At 52.0% G+C, this 17545-nt stretch overlaps 1 protein-coding gene across 3 annotated transcripts; it reads right to left on the bottom strand.

Annotated features, from left to right (window-relative positions):
- BBS1 (Bardet-Biedl syndrome 1) lies at window positions 1–17513 on the bottom strand. 3 transcript variants are annotated; one of them, XR_009734609.1, is made up of 18 exons: window positions 16058–17513; window positions 15643–15719; window positions 15492–15526; window positions 12114–12386; window positions 11953–11999; window positions 11768–11806; window positions 11570–11642; window positions 9872–10003; window positions 9056–9162; window positions 7388–7508; window positions 7065–7223; window positions 5861–5930; window positions 5131–5289; window positions 4121–4254; window positions 3060–3194; window positions 2204–2290; window positions 1812–1985; window positions 1–121 (listed from the first exon to the last, which is right to left on the bottom strand). XR_009734609.1 is itself a non-coding variant. In XM_061407062.1 (17 exons), exons 1-17 carry the CDS (start codon window positions 16327–16329, stop codon window positions 1899–1901), a joined length of 2007 nt encoding a protein of 668 aa, XP_061263046.1. In that variant the 5' UTR covers window positions 16330–17513; the 3' UTR covers window positions 1–1898. The 3 variants fall into 3 exon arrangements, 2 of the variants coding, with proteins under 2 accessions (XP_061263046.1, XP_061263047.1); XM_061407062.1 differs by having other exon boundaries at window positions 1–1985; XM_061407063.1 differs by having other exon boundaries at window positions 1–1985; window positions 15643–15716; window positions 16058–17512.
- Between the last annotated feature and the right edge of the window lie 32 nt (window positions 17514–17545).

The raw sequence follows: 17545 nt of genomic DNA, 5'->3' as shown, positions 1-17545 counted from the left end.
TCACATCATGTAAATTCATATTAGCGGTTGGGCCTCGGGATCGTTTCTCCACTTGCATCATCATGGATAACTATGAGACCCCGGTTGAGACTTCTTCGTTCCGAGTTCACACAGTTCATCACTTCACGGGGGTGAAAGGGACTGTGAGGTCATCTGGCCTCACCACAGTGACACAGCTCCAGTGACAAGGGGCTTGATACCTTCTGGGGCAGGGCCTTCCATCTCTGATGAGCTCTCTTGGAAAACCCTTCAGGTTTGGTTGAAATCTGACTGACAGTGACGATCCCTCTACCTGTCTTTCCATTTCCATACTGAACTTGCTCCTCATTCCCCCGAGCCTCAGTCAGCTTGATTGAGGAACCCCAGGCCACCCCGACCTAACTGGTCTATGTTTGCGAGTGGCTGGACCGTGCAGACAGGAGGGGGATGGGCTCTTGCTTTGGTCCAGACCCCTTAATTCTCTTAACCTCACCCCAAATGCATTCCCTGCGGAGAGCGTGGCTATGGGCTGTCCCTCACCATTTCCAGCACAGAGGCTGTTGTCCAGCAGAATCCATCAACGTGGGGCCCTTGGTCTCAAGAGCAAAAGTTCTGTGCTTATTCCTGCCAAGTATCCCCTTTCTGGAGCTGACTCCTGGTTTCTTTACAGGGGCTGCCAAACGCTAGATATTAGAGCAGAATCTAGTCAAACCGCCTCCTTTTACACTTGGGGAAATGGAAACACCAGAAACTTAGTTACTTCCCACAAGCCTGAGCTGTCTGCCACGTGCTAGGCTGTACCTGGTCAGAAGGCATAGGCCCTTCCTCAGCGAACAGGACTCCTGGCTTACAAATGGCTCAGGGCAGCCGTGGGTAGCACTGACCCGAAAGACAGCTGGCAGGTCAGCCAGGCAGACTAGCTAGGGGACTCCAGGAGGCACCAAGGGCCCAGACTGTGCGTCTCTGACCCCTAAGATCTTAACATGCACCTTCATTCGATGCCTGATTCAACACCTAAGGGCTATGCTTTTCCAGCAAATGTCACACATAATGGCCACTGCCCAGTGAACTTGCCACTCACCTGACTGATCTGGGCTCCAGGGCATAGAGGAGCATTTTGTTTGGCAGTTCTAGGCTTCTGCCTCCCAAGCCCCCTCCCCAGGACCCCAGAGATGCCCCTCCTGTGTGCCCTGACCCCATCTCTGCTGTGTCAAGCTGAGCCTTCCTCTCCTCGGGCCGCTAGCTCCCTGCCCAGGCACTCTCTGCCTCCTGCGCCAGCCTCTTCCTTGGCAATCTTCATGGAGCATCACAGGCCTGAGACCTTGGCTGAGCCCAACACTTCAGAAAGGCCCCATGTGGGAAGGCAGCTATTCCCGGGGCCCCTGAATAGAAAGAGAGGGAGATCAGAGCATGTGCTTTGCCTGCAAGCTGAGCTGGCAACAGCCAAGCCTCTGGCACCCCAGGGAGCAACAGGGGGCTCAGTCTCACCGAGAAAAGCCTCTGACTGTCTGGGGCCAGGCCCCTGCCAACTCTGCAGCAACAGCAAAGAGACGTGCTCAAGGAGAGTGGCAGAGGAGAAGGTGGGGCCTATGCCCTCATCTCAGCGTAACTGCTGCAGAACTCTTCCTTGGGACCTGGGGGTTCTTTCTGGAGGAAAGTGGGGACAAGACCAGAGTGGCAGGAGCCCACAGGGCCAGCGCCTGGGTTTTCCTGAAGAGGAAGGAGCTCACTGACCTGTGCTGCAGGTCACCCGGTGGTCGGGGTAGTGAGGGAGGGGCGCTAGGAGAGGAGAGGGAGGTGGCGGCCCGGCGTGGTGCCACACAGGAGCGAACCTGGGACTATGGACTCTGCCCAGCGCAGTGGAGGCGGCTGGATCCTCCTGGTTCTGGTTCCACTGGGGCTTTAACCCCAGCGTGGGGTCAGTCAGCTGCCAGCCCCTCACTCATGGGCATGTTGATGTGGGCACTCAGCAGGGGTGTGCTCTGGCCTTCTCGAAGCACCAGCACCTACGGAGAAGGTGGCCATGGCAGTAGGGGGCATTCTGCCTCCCCCCCTACTCCCTGAGGCCAGCACAGCCTGGTCTGTACCAGCCCCAGTGCAGGGCTCAGTCCAAGGAGAGGGGAGCCTCTGCTGTGCAGATACCCAGCCCTTCTTGGCAGCCACCTGGGGCCTTGTCCACACTCACTCACACTCTCCCCTGCACTAGTACCAACTGGCAACCTACCTTGATGATGTCTGAGATGCCCTTGTCACTAAGACTCTTCACAAAGGTCTCCAGGGGGTAGTTGAGCCCTGGCACCAGCAATGGGACCTAAGTTTGGGGACAAAGAGGTGAGGAAGTCAGCCCTCACACCCAGCCAGTGTTGGGTAGATTTCAAAGCTCTGTCACCCTGCTGTCCCAGCTGAACGTCACTGCCTGGCAGAGCGGGCAGGGGTGACAGGCCCGTTCGAGGGGCACACGGCTCAGCGGGGGAGTGAACGCCCCAAGGCTGCATGCGTGTCCATAATTAAAGGTAAACTTTTTTTCTTTTTAGCTGTGAGGCACAGCATGCTGGGTTTTAGTTCCCTGGCCAGGGATCAAACCCTGCAGGGGAAGTGTGGAGTCTCAATCACTGGGCTGCCAGGCAAGTCCCTAAACCTCTTGACCTCCAACCAAGTCTAGGGCTATTTCTTCCACATACCAAAGTCCTTCTCGGTTTTTGGTCCTTTCAACTAAGGCTCAAATGTGGACCTGGGGAACACCAGGTGCTTCACTCTGGAAGGTTCTCTTTTGGGTCCCCATTCTTGTTGTGGGAGGGCTGGGCAGCAGGGCGGCTCTGGGACCCCCAGCACCAACAGGCTTCTGAGGGAGGCACAGGTGGGGCCCAGACTCTTACTGTTGTCCCGGCACCTTCCAAGTGCCACCCTCAGACCCACGCAGGCGGGGAGAAAAGCAGCTGGGGCAGGCAAACTTGGGGGCTCTCCTCAGGGCCCCTGCTGCGCCCTAGCCTGCCCTGTAGCTGCAGCCACTTGCCAGCCCCCTCACCTCTGACCTGTGGGCATCTGATCAGGCCCCACCCCACCCTTTGTCACACCAGTACCTTGAAGAAGGCCCGGGGCAGAGCATAGAGCACCTCGTTGTACAGGAAGCAGACCACTAGCCCCAGGATGGGGCGGGCTGTTGATGTGTTCTGCAGGTGAAGGGTGAGCTTGAAGGTGGGGCCCAGGCCCTGGACCTGTGGAGAGGGTGGGGAGGGGAGAAAGCCCTTAGGACCTCGTGGGCTTGGGTGCTGAGAAGGTCGACCCCGGCCCTGCCTGCCTGCTTCCTCATCCGCATCAAGTCACCCTCCTCCAAGTGCTCTAAAGCATTGTCCATCAGAAGGCCCAGAGCTCAGAAGCTTGGCTCCGTGGGTACAGAGTTGAGTGGCAGCCTCAGGAGGAGAAGGCGAGCGGGAGGCAGAGCTGGCCTGGGCAAACAGGCCTGGCCCCTGCCTGTGCCGCCCTGCGGCCCTGCCCGCCTCGACCGCACGTCCTCTGGGGGCTGCGGTGATTTCACTTTCTCCCTCTTCCCCCCTGTGCTCTGTAGCCTCTTCCTCTCTGGAGCTCTCCACTGTCTTCAGACAAAGAGAGACTAGAACCCCAACTGGATCAGACCGCACACCTCAGGGAGCCACTGAGAGCTGGCTGGAGGCCTGAGGACCTTGAGGTCAGCGTGTCTAGGGCTCCTCGCCCTCCTCGTGCCTGTGGAAGTCCCGGGCGCCCCATCCCTGCACCAGGCAGTCCGACCTCCTCGGGCTGCCGGCAGTTACTGAAGTGAACAGACTCCTGAAGAGTCCCTCCAGGCTCCTGGGAAGAAACGTCCCAGTGTGACGACCTGGGGGCCAGGTCCCATGTCTGGGGGCTCGTCTGAGGTCCCACGTGGAATGAGGGGGCTGGAGAGTGTGCCTGCTCTGCAGCCACCTGAGCGGAAGAGGCGGCACAGGTGAGAGAAGGCGAGAGCGCCCACGGAGGAGGTCTTGGTCCCTGAGTCTGTGGGCAGGTGACAAGGGGCATGGGGCCTAGTTGCCTTGGAACCGGCTCTGGCCTGAGGGGTTCCCGCCCACCCCTGACTTCTGCCCCTCTGGCCCTGAGGTGGCCCACCACCCCCAACCCGAGAGCTCACCACAGCGTGCAGCTTGAGCGGCTCCCGGGCCGTCAGAGACACGGGGCTCAGGCTGGACTCAAGGGCCTGCACGTAGGCACGGGCCGCCCGGAGGCGCAGCAGGTAGAGGTCCGCCTGGAAGGTCCGGTGCATGGCTGAGGGGAGGGACACGAGGGGCTGACGGTGAGGCGGGAGGGGGGCAGCGCGGGGAGGAGGCTCCCGCTCGGGGTGCCGTGGGGAGAGGGTGAGAGGAAGGCACGGTGAGCAGAGGCTGGGAGCGTGCAACAGGAGGCCGAGGTCCCACAGCCAGCCTCTGGATGCTGCGGACCGCTCCCTGCCCCTCTGCCCGGCTTCTCCCACCACCCGGCCGCCCGCGCAGTCTTGGCCTCCTTTGTTGGCTCCTGGTTGAACCCAGGCAGGGCCCTGTGCCTTTACCCAGGCCTCTGCCAAAATCGCCCTTCCCTGTCCCTGTCTGGCTCGTGGACTTGTAATCATCTTTTAGAGTCAAATCCAATGTCATCTCTCTCTAAAGCCTTTGCTAGGCTCCCAGGCAAACACATTCTCTCGTGCGCCTCAAAAGCACTCCGCAGAGACTTCCGCACCTGTCATGCAATGTGAAGTTAGCAAGGTCTACTGAGCTCTTTAGGTAGGGACTGGCCTAATCCAAGGCACCTGGCACAAGGCCTGGCATAATCATAGGTACTGAACGAACAAAGGAGCATGAAAGATCAAACAGGAAAAGGAAGAACCTTGATCAAATTCTACTGCTCTTACGAGAATTTCTGCACCTAGAAGCGGCTGCTCCTCCTCTGAACTCGAAGGGCAGCCGCAGCACCCTCTACCTTGAGCTCTAGTTCTTTGTTGGCAGGGTGTACCTCCTAGGCTGTCTCTGGGACTCTATAGGCATGAGACCTGCCTGGTTCGCCCAGGTCTCCTCCTGCTGCTCAGGGCACCCGGGTGGCATTCAGCCAGTTGCTGCCACTTTGGACCAATTGAGGAGGAGGAGGGGAGGGACTCGGCCTGAGCCTCACCGGTGCCGGCTTCCCGCTCTCGCAGTGTCTGGTCCACGTACAGCCGGGTCTTCCGGGGCACGTTGAGTTTTATGGCCTGGCTTGGTGGGGGGCCGGCCTCACCGCCCCCCTCGGCAAACACCGCTGTGCGCTTGAGGATCTTGATGATCAGGCCACCACCTAGGCAAGAGGGCAGACGGCATATGTGTCCTCCCCAGGCCCACCCGACAGTCCCGTTCTTTCTCCCCAGTCTGCCTCGTGTTGATCTTCTTCTGTCTTCTCGTTGAGACTGTGGGTCTCTGAAAGGAATGAAGTGTGTCCTGCCAGTAATGCATTCATTCATTTAGCAGTTATTTAGTTGCTTGGGAAAGCCACTTGGCTTGCGGGATCTTAGTTCCCTGACCAGGGATCAAACCTGGGTCGCCCGCAGTGGAAGCATGGAGTTCTAACCACTGGACCGCCAGGAGAGTTCCTAGCAGTTATTTACTGACTATTTTGATGTTCCTGGCATTGTGGCAGATACTGGGGTGAACTGGAGACACAGCCAGGGCCTGGCCCCAGGTAGTGATATCAAACTGCTAATGAGCTGTCCCCAGTGAAGGCCCAGCCCCAGACGGGATGGTGTCTGTAGGCAGGCCTTGCTTCCCAAACCCAGGCCCGCCCGTGTTCACGTGCACCTCTTCCTTCCCAGGGTCTGGCCTGTCCCGCAGACTCCCACCTCTAAAACCCTCACCAGGCCTGACCCCCTTACCTAGTGTAGTCATGATAAGGGTGTTATCCTCCCGCCCATAGCGGCCAAAGCAAAGGCTGGTCACTGCCTCCTATGGTGGAAACACCAGAGTTCAGCTGGGAAAAGATCTCAGTGAAGAGAACAGGACTGGGAGGAGGGGGGACAAAGGTGGGAGACCCCACATATGATGTACGAGGTGAAATGTGAGGTGAGGCCGGGGGCTATGCTGCCTCTGAAATATTTCCTGTATTTCTAATCCCCCACCCCGCCCCCTGCTCAGTCATGGCCATAGTTCCAGACTGAACATCACTGGCCTCTGAGTTCAGCTTTCTAACACATCTCCCAGCCATCTTTCTCCCCAGTCTGTCCTTCAAACAGCTGCTTCCGTTGCCTTTCAAAATACAAATATGACCATGTCTATTCTTGGCTGAAAAACCTCCAATGGTTTTTGCCCTCCTCGTTTACATTCAAGGCCTTCCATATTTGACTCCAACCTGCCTTTTCTCTTTGTCCTTTCCCCAACCTGTACACCACACCGCCTGCCCTCCCGAGAGCCTGTGGTCCAAACCAGCTGCTTTCAAATTTTATATTGCGACATATGATACTTTACACATACGTATACACAAAAGTTTCACATGTGATACACTCTGAACTTTTTTCTGGTTCTGATACTGGTTCATTAAATCGATCTGATGACTCAAAACTCTGTTTGAAAAACTCTGGTCCAAATTCATCAAACTACCTGGATTCCTTTATCAAGAACACTCATGCCTCTCAGCCGCTGTTCATGTTATCTCCAGTCTGGAATATTGCACCTTCATTTATCCACTCCATTTCTCAAAGCAAACTGCTTCGAGGACCAGCTGAATTGTCACTTGCTCTGTGAAATGGCTCCTGAGTTCCATCCCTATGTATCTCTCACCACCCCACCCCGCCATCCCCCGTCCCCAGTCACTATAGTCTGTCTCTGTGCTTTTTCTGGGCTTTGGTCTGCTTTAGTCTGTCTTGTATTTGAATCAGCTGTGTTTCTGGCTGGCTCGCACCTTAGACTACAAGTCCCTCGACAATAAGGATTCGGTCATTGTTTTATCCTTTCAATATAGTGAGTTGTGCATAAACGTTTTCAAAATACATCAAAAGTTAAGGGTGGCAGGGGAGTGGGATCAGAGAGGCAGTGAGTGAGCCCCAAAGGTGGGAGCGGGGCAGGGAGGAGTCAGCAGCTCACCGGCGTGCGGATGACGTTGAGTAGGACCTTGTCATGGTAAATGCGGACCTCTTCGTTGGCCAGCGCAGCCATGACGGCCTGCAGGCCCCGGGAGCGCTGCTCCAGGAGGTTCATGGCCAGGATGGCTGCAGGCATCTGCACTGTCCACAGCCTCTTACCCTGGGAGGGAACAGCTAAGTGTCTGCTGGGGGCTCAGTGCTGAGAAGGGGAAAGAAGGGGTGGTTGGAGTTGCTGGGAAGGGAATGCCAGAAGGGCTCGCCTGCTGAGGGGGACTGAGGAGACGCAGGTGGAAGGCTTTGGGGGTGCTTGCCGTGCGATCACACCTTGTAGGTGAAGCCGTGCAGGCTGTCTTGGTTGCTGCCCACCACCAGGACTTTGTGTACACCGACAAGCCCCACAGGCTGGGCGCCCAGCTCGATGCAGTACTTGGGACGCTTGGAGTCTCTGTGGAATGAAGACACACTCCCAGCCCCAGGGCTTCCCTGGTGGCTCATATGGTAAAAAACCTGCTTGCAATGCAGGAGACTCAGGTTCTATCCCTGGGTTGGGAAGATCCCCAGGAGGAGGGCATTGCAACCCACTCCAGTACTCTTGCCTGGAGAATCCCCATGGACAGAGGAGCCTGGAAAGCTACAGTCCATGGGATCGCAGAGTAACTGAGTGACTAACGCTCACTCACTCACTCACTCCCAGCCCACAAACCTTCTCTCCTGCCCTGGCTGACCCTCCTCTTTCCAGGCCCCACAGATGATCCTGGGAGCAGCCTTGGCCCACAAGCAGAGGACCCAGGAACGATTTCCACCTCTAGGACTTAGTAGCTGCATGACCTTGGATAACAGAATGTGTATTTTCCCTCCTGGTCTTCCTCCCAACTTCACGATGGTGATCTGTGTGATAACTTGGCATTAACCAGTTTACAGTGAGTGTACCTCAGGTGAGACGAAGTAATGGACTGAGATTCCATTTAATATAATAGTTTAGTAATTTATCAGAAAAGCAAGAGGAGTTTGCTCTGTGTGGATGCAGAGTTTTCAGTTTCCTGGCATCTGAATCTTATTTCTCTTATCCAGAAAGACTCTGGCCCACCTTTCTTAAGTCTAAGCCAGAGACATCGCCCATCTGAAGACTCATCTGAAGAGGTTTCCATTGGTCTCTGGGCCTAATCCCAATCTACCCTCCGAAATGGACGTGGATCACGTCATTCATCGCATCTTCTGAGTCAAACCCCATAGTGGTTTTCCATTCCCCTGCAGACGAAACCCAGAATCTTCACCATGTCCTACTAGGTCCTGCGTGAGTCGACCTGATCGCTATGTCATCTCTTGCCACCAAGCTCAAGTGGCACATGCCAATGCCTTTCCCACCAAATTCGCTTACGTGCTCTCTGCCTGTAACTCTTGCTCCACTTTTTTGAACTGGATCCTTCTTAACCTTCAAGTAATCTCTTCAGACAGGCATTTGCTGATCACCCTGACCCCCTTTTATCCCTCACTGAGCCAGTACTTTTCCTCCATAGCACGTACCCAGTTTGTAATATAATCTTGGTCTTAATATGTCTTCCCACAAGGGTAGGGACTACGTATTTTGTTCATCAATATATCCCCAATACCTCATGCAATGCTTAATTCATAGCAGGTACTCAAAAACATTTCTTGAATTAAAAGAATGACTGTTAAGAAACATCAAACTAATGCATAAGGAAATTTCCCGTAACTATAAAAGCAATAGAACAAATAGGAAAGACCATTTTTATCTAATATCTGACTGCACTGCTAGTGTCACAGCCACCCAGCCTAGTCTCTCACTTTGCCAGGCCCCACGGGACAAGCCTCCAGACATCCCTTACGCTCAAGGGCTCTGCCTCCTATGAAGTTCTGGGCTCTTTCCAATCCCACATTCTTGCTCCAAAGCCCTGCTCATCTTGCCAGCCCTTGAAACCACTAGGTTTCTGAGATGTTCCTTCTGACCCTAGAGAGCTCGGATGTGGCTACCTTCTCAGTATATAGATGCTCCCGTTGCGGCAGGCAGCGGCAAGACGGAACTCCACATCAAACTGGCCAGAAGCCTCCAGGAAGACAGGAACGCTGGGGAGGCTCATCTGCAGAGAGACTCAAACACCCCGGTTTCTCTGGAGCCCCGGCCCCCCTCCCTGACCTGACACCACTCCTCTAAGTGCCCCTCTCCTCACTCACACCCTCCTGGGCACAGTTTAAAACAAACAGTTTCTCTGGAGGGGAACAGGTAGCAAAACTTTTAAGTCTACTTTAGGAATGCATGTAAGGAGGTATTTAGATAAGCACACAAAGATGTTTGGCAAGGAAGCCTGCTGTGGTGGCGGTTAATGATAGCAAGAAACTGAAAGTAACTTAAACATACAATTGGCAACAGGGTAAAGAAATTGCAGAATATTTATATAATCGATGTTAAGCGGCCTCTGCAAAGGCTGACGTGGTTTAATATGGACATGGAAAGATACTGATGAGCTACTGCTGCTTGAAAATAGCAGGTTTCAGGATCCTACAGCATGGGCTGTTTTTGTAAAAAAAAGAAAAAAATATTGAAAGTTATATACCTGTGTCTAAATATGAAAATGTCTACAAGGACTTGTGCCAAAACTTTCACAGAAGACATGCGTGAGTTGTAGGATTTGGGGTTGTCTGTCTTCTTTATGCCCGTCTACATTTTACAACTGTCTACAATGAACAGGTATCACCAAGAACTAACTAACTGGGGCAAGAGATTTGGGGGAGGGGAGGGCATGGAGCCTGGGCCTTGGGTGTGCACAGGGCCAGAACCCCCACACTGACCTTGGCCAGGATGGTGAAGGCCTCCGGGTCTAGCACCAGGAGCTCCTTGTTCTCAGTGCCCAGCACCAGGCAGGACACAGCGTCCTCGTCAGCCAGGTTCTTCTTTAAGGTGGTCATGGTGGTGATGACTGTCTGCAGAAGGACTCCAGGGTCACCCAGGAGATCCCCTCACACCATCTCCCACCCCAGCTCCTCCCAGGACGCCCCAGAAAGAAAGAGGGCAAAGGAGGAAGAAGAGTCTTAGAGTTGTGACCGAAGATTTATCTACAAAAGTGTTGATTGCAGCAAACCTAATTTCCTAACAAAACAGGATTCTCTAAGTCAATTATAAACTGTATGATCAAAAACCACACAGTCATTTACCAAAATCAGATTTTAAAAGAAGATTCAATGACAGAGAGAATGTTTCTAATGTATTAAGAGAAAATACAGATTAAAAGTTACATTAGTATTATCACAGTTTAAAAAACATATATATGAATAAAAAGAACCGTGGAAAGCTAAACCTTTAAATACAAACACTGGTTATCTCTGGACAATGACATCACAGGCAGGGTTTAATTTCTTCATTGAGCTTTTCTGCAGTTTCTACAGTGGGCATATGTTCTTCTAATTGTGATTGGAGAGAAAACAAGAGAGGAGATGATTCCCTTTTTAGGAATTTCTCCCATGGAAATAATTTAGCAGGACTAAGATGTTTCTCTGGATAAAGCTGTTCACTGAATGACTACCTTTAAGATAAAAAAAAGAAGAATCCTCAAAGCCTAGTGGAAGGAGAAAAGTTACAGAAATGTGGATGCTAGTGGCTCCCAACCAGGTAGCCACGATGCATACCTGGGAAGATGGCATCCCCCACACTGCATCTTTTAAGCAATACTTAACTCACTTCCTCATTTTAAAAGTACTCAGAGATAGTGACAATTGTGGATCTGAGCTGCTGATCAGCAGGAGAGAACAACGTTTCTCAGGGAATGATCTACAGCTAGCCAAACATGGAGGCATGCGTTGGTCAACGTGTTCAGCTCAAATGTCCTCTATAGCAAGTGGGTGGTTCCTATGTGGCTCTGAAATGCAGGGACAGCTCTGAAAGCCCATCCCTGGACAAGGCTCAGCCCCCAAGGTCAGGAACCACTGGAGCTCATCAATGAGTAGGTCTATCAATAAAGTCATTAAAATCCTAACTAAGAAAAATATGAAGTGAATAAAAAGGAGACACTTCTTGACCAATGATCTGTACCGAATAGTTAAATTATGAATGAATAATGAATCATCAATGAAATGATCAAGGGGCCACTAAAAATGGAGTTCTTCAAGACTAATGCTCAAGATACAATGTTATGTGCTCAAGGGAAGCAGGATATAAAAGCCTATTTATGAACGAAATGTATCAAAATGATAAGAGTACTCTGAGTAGTAAGAGTATAGTCACTTGTATTTCTCCTTTGTATTTCTATTTTCAAAATTTTCCCTAATGAAAATATTTTACCTTTACTACCAAGATGATAAAAGTTATGTAAGTTACATAACTGTATCTATCAACTCAAAGCTGTCACTGCTAACTGAAATGGAGAAGCCCTGCAGACTACATAGGCAGCACAGGCTGGAAGGAAAACTGCAAAGTAAAACTCGTCAGGTTTGGCTTTATATGGTCTGTTTAAAAAACTGTATTTTTTACAGGGAAATGAGAGGGGGCAGTACCTGCCGCCTGATGGACTTGGATTTGTGCTGGTTCACAAACGCCTCCATTTCACTCAGCTCCAGTGGCAGAAACCTGGACACACAGAGTAGGGGCATCTGTGCGCCCGGGGCCTGCCTGCCCTCCAAGGCCACTCCACAGCCTCTCCCCCTGCCCTCCCAGGGAGCTTCTGGAGCCCTGGCCGTCCAGAGGGCCCTTACCTGAGTGACTGTACAGACAAAGGCACCTCTGCCTTCTCCCTGTAAGGAGAGGGACCATCCCAGCAGGTTGAGTTGAGAAAAAGGCCCAGTGTTGGGGGAGAGGGGTGTCAGACAGTGGGCTCTGGGATGAAGGAGTAGGAACTGGGGGGTGAGGGAGGCACATGAAGGGGACAGTGGGCTCTCACCTGATGCCCTCCAGCATCTCCTTCAGGGTCAAGGGGTCAATCTGGTCCTGTGCCACCATGGGAAGAAGGTAGAGCCTGTGAGCTCCAGAGCCAGGCAGGGAATGAGGCCCACCTGCAGCAGCCACCTCTGCCTTCTTGCTCTCATCCCCCGTGCCACTTACCTCTTTGGCCTGATTCCAAAGGTCTTGTTCCAGGGGGTTTGTAGGCAGCGAGGGCAGGCTGAACTTGAAGTAGGGCTTGAGATTCTTATACACATACACACAAGGGCCTGATGCGATTGCCAGTGCTGGAGTCCGGGGCTCGTGTGACGCCATGAGGAAGGTGACAGCAGCGGCTGGCAGGTCGGGTAGCGGTTTCTGGCTCACCAGTGTGTGTCCTTTAAGCACCTTCAGGCGGGGCTGCCGCCCATCTGGGCCAAGGTCTCCCATGGCCAGCTGCAGAGAGAGGCTGGCTGATTCCAGGCTTAGGGGCTAAAGACACCCCTACTGCCCCTCTTCTTGGGCTTAGCTTTTTGCTGGTGCACATCCATATATACTCAGAGTGTACCACAGGTGGGTGGGAGGAGGGCAAAGGCTTTGCAAGCTGTGTGACCTTGGGAAAAATGACTTCCTGAGCCAGTTTTCCCACCTGCAAAATGGGAATACCTACCACATGACAGGGCTTCCCAAGTCGTGCTAGTGGTTAAAAAAAAATAACAAAAAACCTGCCCGCCAATGCAGGAGACCAAAAAGACTCAGGCTCAATCCCTGCTGGGTCAGGAAGATCCCCTGGAGGAGGGCATGGCAACCCACTCCAGTATTCATGCCTGGAGAATTCCATGGACAGAGGACCCTGACAGGCTAGTCCATGGGGTCGCACAGAGTTGGACACAACTATAGCAACTTAACACGCACCCGTGCACACTGCAGGACACTTGTAGTGCAAGTCAAAGGAGACAGCGAACCACAGAGCCTAGTGAGGAACAGGGGGCAGCTGATACTTTCAGTATTTGTTCAGTAAGTGTTTCTTCAGGGCTTGCTCCATGCCAGACACTGTTCTACACACTGGGACAATGACTGAGGTCACTGGGGGGCCTGAAACTCACATGTGGGCTCTGAGGCCTGGCTTTCCAACGGCAAAGGAGCAGAACCAAGTGCACAGAGTGGGACATGCAACCCACAAAGGAGAAACGAGCTCTTGTATTTCTACCCGCCAAGCCACTGCAGCTGCCACGCAAGCCCATTCTCCTGAGTGAAGCCTGCAAGGCCCCTCTGATCTGGATCCCAACAGGTTTTCTATCACTTCCCCATCCATGCTATGCTCCAGCCAGAATGCAGGCTGCCACAGAATGCCTGGATTCTGAGCATGCTCAGTGTGCCAGAAGCCACACCAGTAACTTCATGTACTCTTTTATTTAATCTGAGCAACAACCTGTGAGGTAGATAAAATTATTAGCCCCAATTCACAAATGAGGAAACTATAAGGCTTAGAGATGTTAGGTCAAAGTCACACAGCTAGTAGGTGGTACAGTTAGGTCTTGAACCTAGGTCTGTCTGAATCCAAAGCCAGTGGTCTTGGGACTTCCCTGGAAGTCCAGTGTTTAAGACTCTGCCTTCCAATGCAGGGGGCATGGGTTTGATTCCTGGTTGGGGAACTAGGGTCCCACATGCTGCAGGGTACAGCCAAAAGTTAAAAAAAACAAAGCCAGTGGTTTTAACTACTATTTTATATTGGCCTCAACTTTCTAATGTTCAATTTGAGTTCAGTTCAGTCGCTCAGTCGTGTCCGACTCTTTGCGACCCCATGAACCGCAGCACGCCAGGCCTCCCTGTCCATCACCAACTCCTGGAGTACACCCAAACCCCTGTCCATTGAGTTGGTGATGCCATCTAACCATCTCATCCTCTGCCGTCCCCTTCTCCTCCTGCCCTCAATCTTTCCCAGCATCAGAGTCTTTTCCAATGAGTCAGCTCTTCGCATGAGGTGGCCAAAGTACTGGAGTCTCAGCTTCAACATCAGTCCTTCTAATGAACACCCAGGACTGATCTCCTTAGGGTGGACTGGTTGGATCTCCTTGCAGTCCAAGGGACTCTCAAGAGTCTTCTCCAACACCACAGTTCGAAAGCAATTTCCTCTCTACAAATACACTGTGAGTTTGCAAGCGTCTCTGCCTCTGTCTGTGCAGTTCCCTCTGCCTGATGCCCTCCCCTCTTCCGTGCCTTCTTGACACACTTCATTCATCCTTCAGCACAGTTCATGTAGCACTGCCTCCTCCTGCCTCCAGTTTAGGGCAGAGGAGCCTGGCAGGCTGCAGCCCGTGGGGCTGCAAAGAGTAGGACACAACTGAGCAACTAAGCACATGCGGTCTGTGATTTCTCTACCCGTCACTGCCGTCAACCCAGCACCAAGGATACACCAGGTGTTCAGTCGACACTGTGGATGAATCAAGGACAGTATCCGTATTTCCTTCTGACTATGGACTGATTCATTTCTCAGTTTAGTGTCTGCACAACAACTTACACACAGGAGAGGTTCACTGTGTGTGTTAGTAGCTCAGTTGTGTCCGACTCTTTGCAACCCCATGGACTGTACCCCGTCAGGCTTCTCTGGCCATGGGATTCTCCAGGCAAGAATACTGGAGTGGACTGCCATTCCCTTAACCAAGGGGTTCACTGTATGCTTGCTAATTGTTGAATGCTCTATGGACAGAGATTTGGGGGCCAAAGCCACGAATCTTACTGCACTGTCCAAGCAGGATATGACTCCTTTCTAGCTGCCATCATAACATATCCATTGTAGGTTCACTGCCCTTGGTGAGGGCTGAGCTGTAATGGAACATGTGATGGGGAATTTGACAGGCCCAGGTCTGCCACCTTTTACAAACTCGGTAAACTCAGCCTTTTGGAATCTATTTTCCCACTAACAAAATGGAGATAAACAGTATCTATGTATGTGAAAATGCCTCAAAGAGGGTCTAGTCCAGAAATGATTACTCAATATATGTTAACTTCCTTTCTTTTAGATCAATAATTTCTCAACCTTTAAAAAAATCTGTGCCTTTAAAATTTTTTATTTCTTTACTTATCTTTATATTTTTATCTTAATTTTAATCTTTTTATTATGAAAAATTTCAGTCATATACAAAACTAGAGACTCATATAACAAACCCCCAAATAGCCATCATCCAGCTTCAAGATGATCAGCTCATGGCTAACCTTAAAATGCATACCCTTTTGATAAACATAAAACTCTCAGTCTCCTCCCTGTCTAAATTCCCTCCAGATTCTAACGCCCCACCCCCAACCATGGGATGCACCCTTCCAGCCAAGAATTAACGTCAACAAAATGAAAAGGCTTTGTCTTAGTATAATCTCCAGCAGCATTTTGTTTAGCTGTACTTTCTGCAGTCTGTCATATGAAATCAACAGGTTCTCTCCACTTCCACGTTAAAAATAAAGTGTAACACTAAACGTGCTTTTTCAAAGTGCACATGAATTCCAGATTACGTTGAGCTTCTTTGGAACTATCAGGAAACCTCACTTCTGGGGTGACAGGCTTACCTTGTACTCCCCGTCCCCGTGAAAATCGGCCAGCGCTGGAAAACATAAAAAGGGCCATAAACCAGGGTCTCAGCATCCTAGAAGCTTAACTCTAGGACCATCTGACACCCCGGTCTCCCCAGAACCAGGGTTCCTGGTCCCAGAGACTCACCCAGGCAGGCGGAAAAGGTGTGGATGTTCGCCATGGAATCGCTGAGTGAGTCCAGCCATTTCGAATTGGCCTCACTGCTGGGAGAAGAGGGACAGAGTTGGGGGACGGGGGCGAGGGCGGGGCAGATGATGAATTCCAAGGGAAGGAAGAACATTTTGCGGGAACTTGTTTCTGGGAATGAGGTATGTAGGGAGCTCTGAACTAGGGGTATAGAGTCTGGGTCCAAGTTCCGGCTCCCCCATCGCAGCACACGAGTCACCCACACACACCCATTCACTCCCTGGGTCTCAGTTTCCCTATGTGATCTTTAAAGGACTGCCAGCGCTGCTGAGACTCGCAGGAGCCCAGATCCCAGGGACCGGGGCACCTTCTTTACATATGTAGGAAAAGGGGTCTCAAGGATCGCAGCCTTCACCTCTCGCCTTTGCCGCCGTCTGAATCCGACGAAGACGTAGCAGCCATCTTTCCAGGCGTCACCCTGGCAACCGGCTGTGGCCAGCCGCCGCGCAGTGCCCAAAAGCTTCCGGGTTGGGGGGAAGCTCGCGTGTCAAGGTTCCGGGCGCTCAACTTTCCGGCCCGGGACAGAGAGGCTCCTGAGCAAGTTGCGCTGGTCCTTGCCGGGGTTTCTACCAGCTGAGATGCAATCCCTCGTTCCGACTTATATAATTTATCTCTGATTCTTCCCATCAGGAGCTTCTAGGCCCTGCACCTCTGGCTCAGCCACGGGCCCCTTGAGCTTTGAGGCCTGGAGAGGTGCCCTTCTCCGGTTTATCAACAGCAAAACTAACTCGTCCGCTCATCCTCACGGTTACCTGGGTGGAAAAGGGGCCGCGTCCTTTCTTCCCTGCTTACTCTCGAGGTCTAGGATAGAGAAACAAAACCCAAAGTTTAAGGGATTAACTCCTGGGCTTCCCTGGTGGCTCAGTGGTAAAGAAGCCATCTGTCTGCCAATGAAGGAAACACCTGTTCCATTTAGAAAAAGATCTGGTCTGGGAAGATCCCACATGCCACAGAGCAACTGTGTCGGCCACAACTTCTGACTCTGCCCCTCTGTGGCAAGTATTGAAGCCCCAGTCCTAGAGCCTGTACTCCAGCAGCCAAAAATAAATTAAAAGGAAAAAAGACAGATTAAATTCTAGGATTGAGGTGTTCCAATTTTTTTTGTTGTTGCTGTTCAGTCACTCAGTTCTGTCCAACTCTTTGCGACCCCACAGACTACAGTAAGCCAGGCTTCCCTGTCCTTCACTATCTGCTGGAGTTTGCTCAAACTCATGTCCATTGAATCAGTGATGCCATCCAACTATCTCATCCTCTGTTGCCCCCTCTTCCTCCTGCTTTCAATCTTTCCCAGCATCAGAGTCTTTTCTAATGAGTCGGCATTTCACATCAGGTGGCCGAAGTAATGGAGCTTCAGCTTCAGCACCAGTCCTTTCAATGAATATTCGGGATTGATTTCCTTACGGAATGACTGGTTTGATCTCCTTGCTGTCCAAGGAATTCTCAAGAGTCTTCTCCAACACCACTATCAGAAAGCATTGGTTTTTCAGCTCTTAGCCTTCTTTATGGTCCAACTCTCACATCCATACATGACTACTGGAAAAACCGTAAGTGAAGTCACTTCAGTCATGTCCGACTCTGTGCGACCCCATAGACAGCAGCCCAACAGGCTCCCCCGTCCCTGGGATTCTCCAGGCAAGAACACTGGAGTGGGTTGCCATTTCCTTCTCCAATGCGTGAAAGTGAAAAGTGAAAGTGAAGTTGCTCAACCGTGTCCGACTCTCCGAGACCCCATGGACTGCAGCCTTCCAGGCTCCTCCATCCATGGGATTTTCCAGGCAAGAGTACTGGAGTGGGGTGCCATTGCCTTCTCCAGAAAAACCATAGCTTTGACTATACAGACTTT

Source organism: Bos javanicus, chromosome 29 (genome assembly GCF_032452875.1).
Source record: "Bos javanicus breed banteng chromosome 29, ARS-OSU_banteng_1.0, whole genome shotgun sequence".
Lineage (NCBI taxonomy): Eukaryota > Metazoa > Chordata > Mammalia > Artiodactyla > Bovidae > Bos > Bos javanicus.
The sequence above is the reverse complement of the archived record's forward strand: the minus strand, read 5'-3'. Positions and strand labels throughout refer to the sequence as shown.

Excerpts from the sequence above, each read along its gene's own strand:
- BBS1 (XM_061407062.1), bottom strand. The coding sequence starts at position 16,329 with ATGGGAAGAATCAGAGATAAATTATATAAGTCGGAACGAGGGATTGCA. Across the intron at positions 9,163-9,871 it reads CCTTCACCATCCTGGCCAAG|ATGAGCCTCCCCAGCGTTCC; the intron begins GTCAGTGTGGGG and ends GTCTCTCTGCAG. Across the intron at positions 7,509-9,055 it reads AGCATCTATATACTGAGAAG|AGACTCCAAGCGTCCCAAGT; the intron begins GTAGCCACATCC and ends TTCATTCCACAG.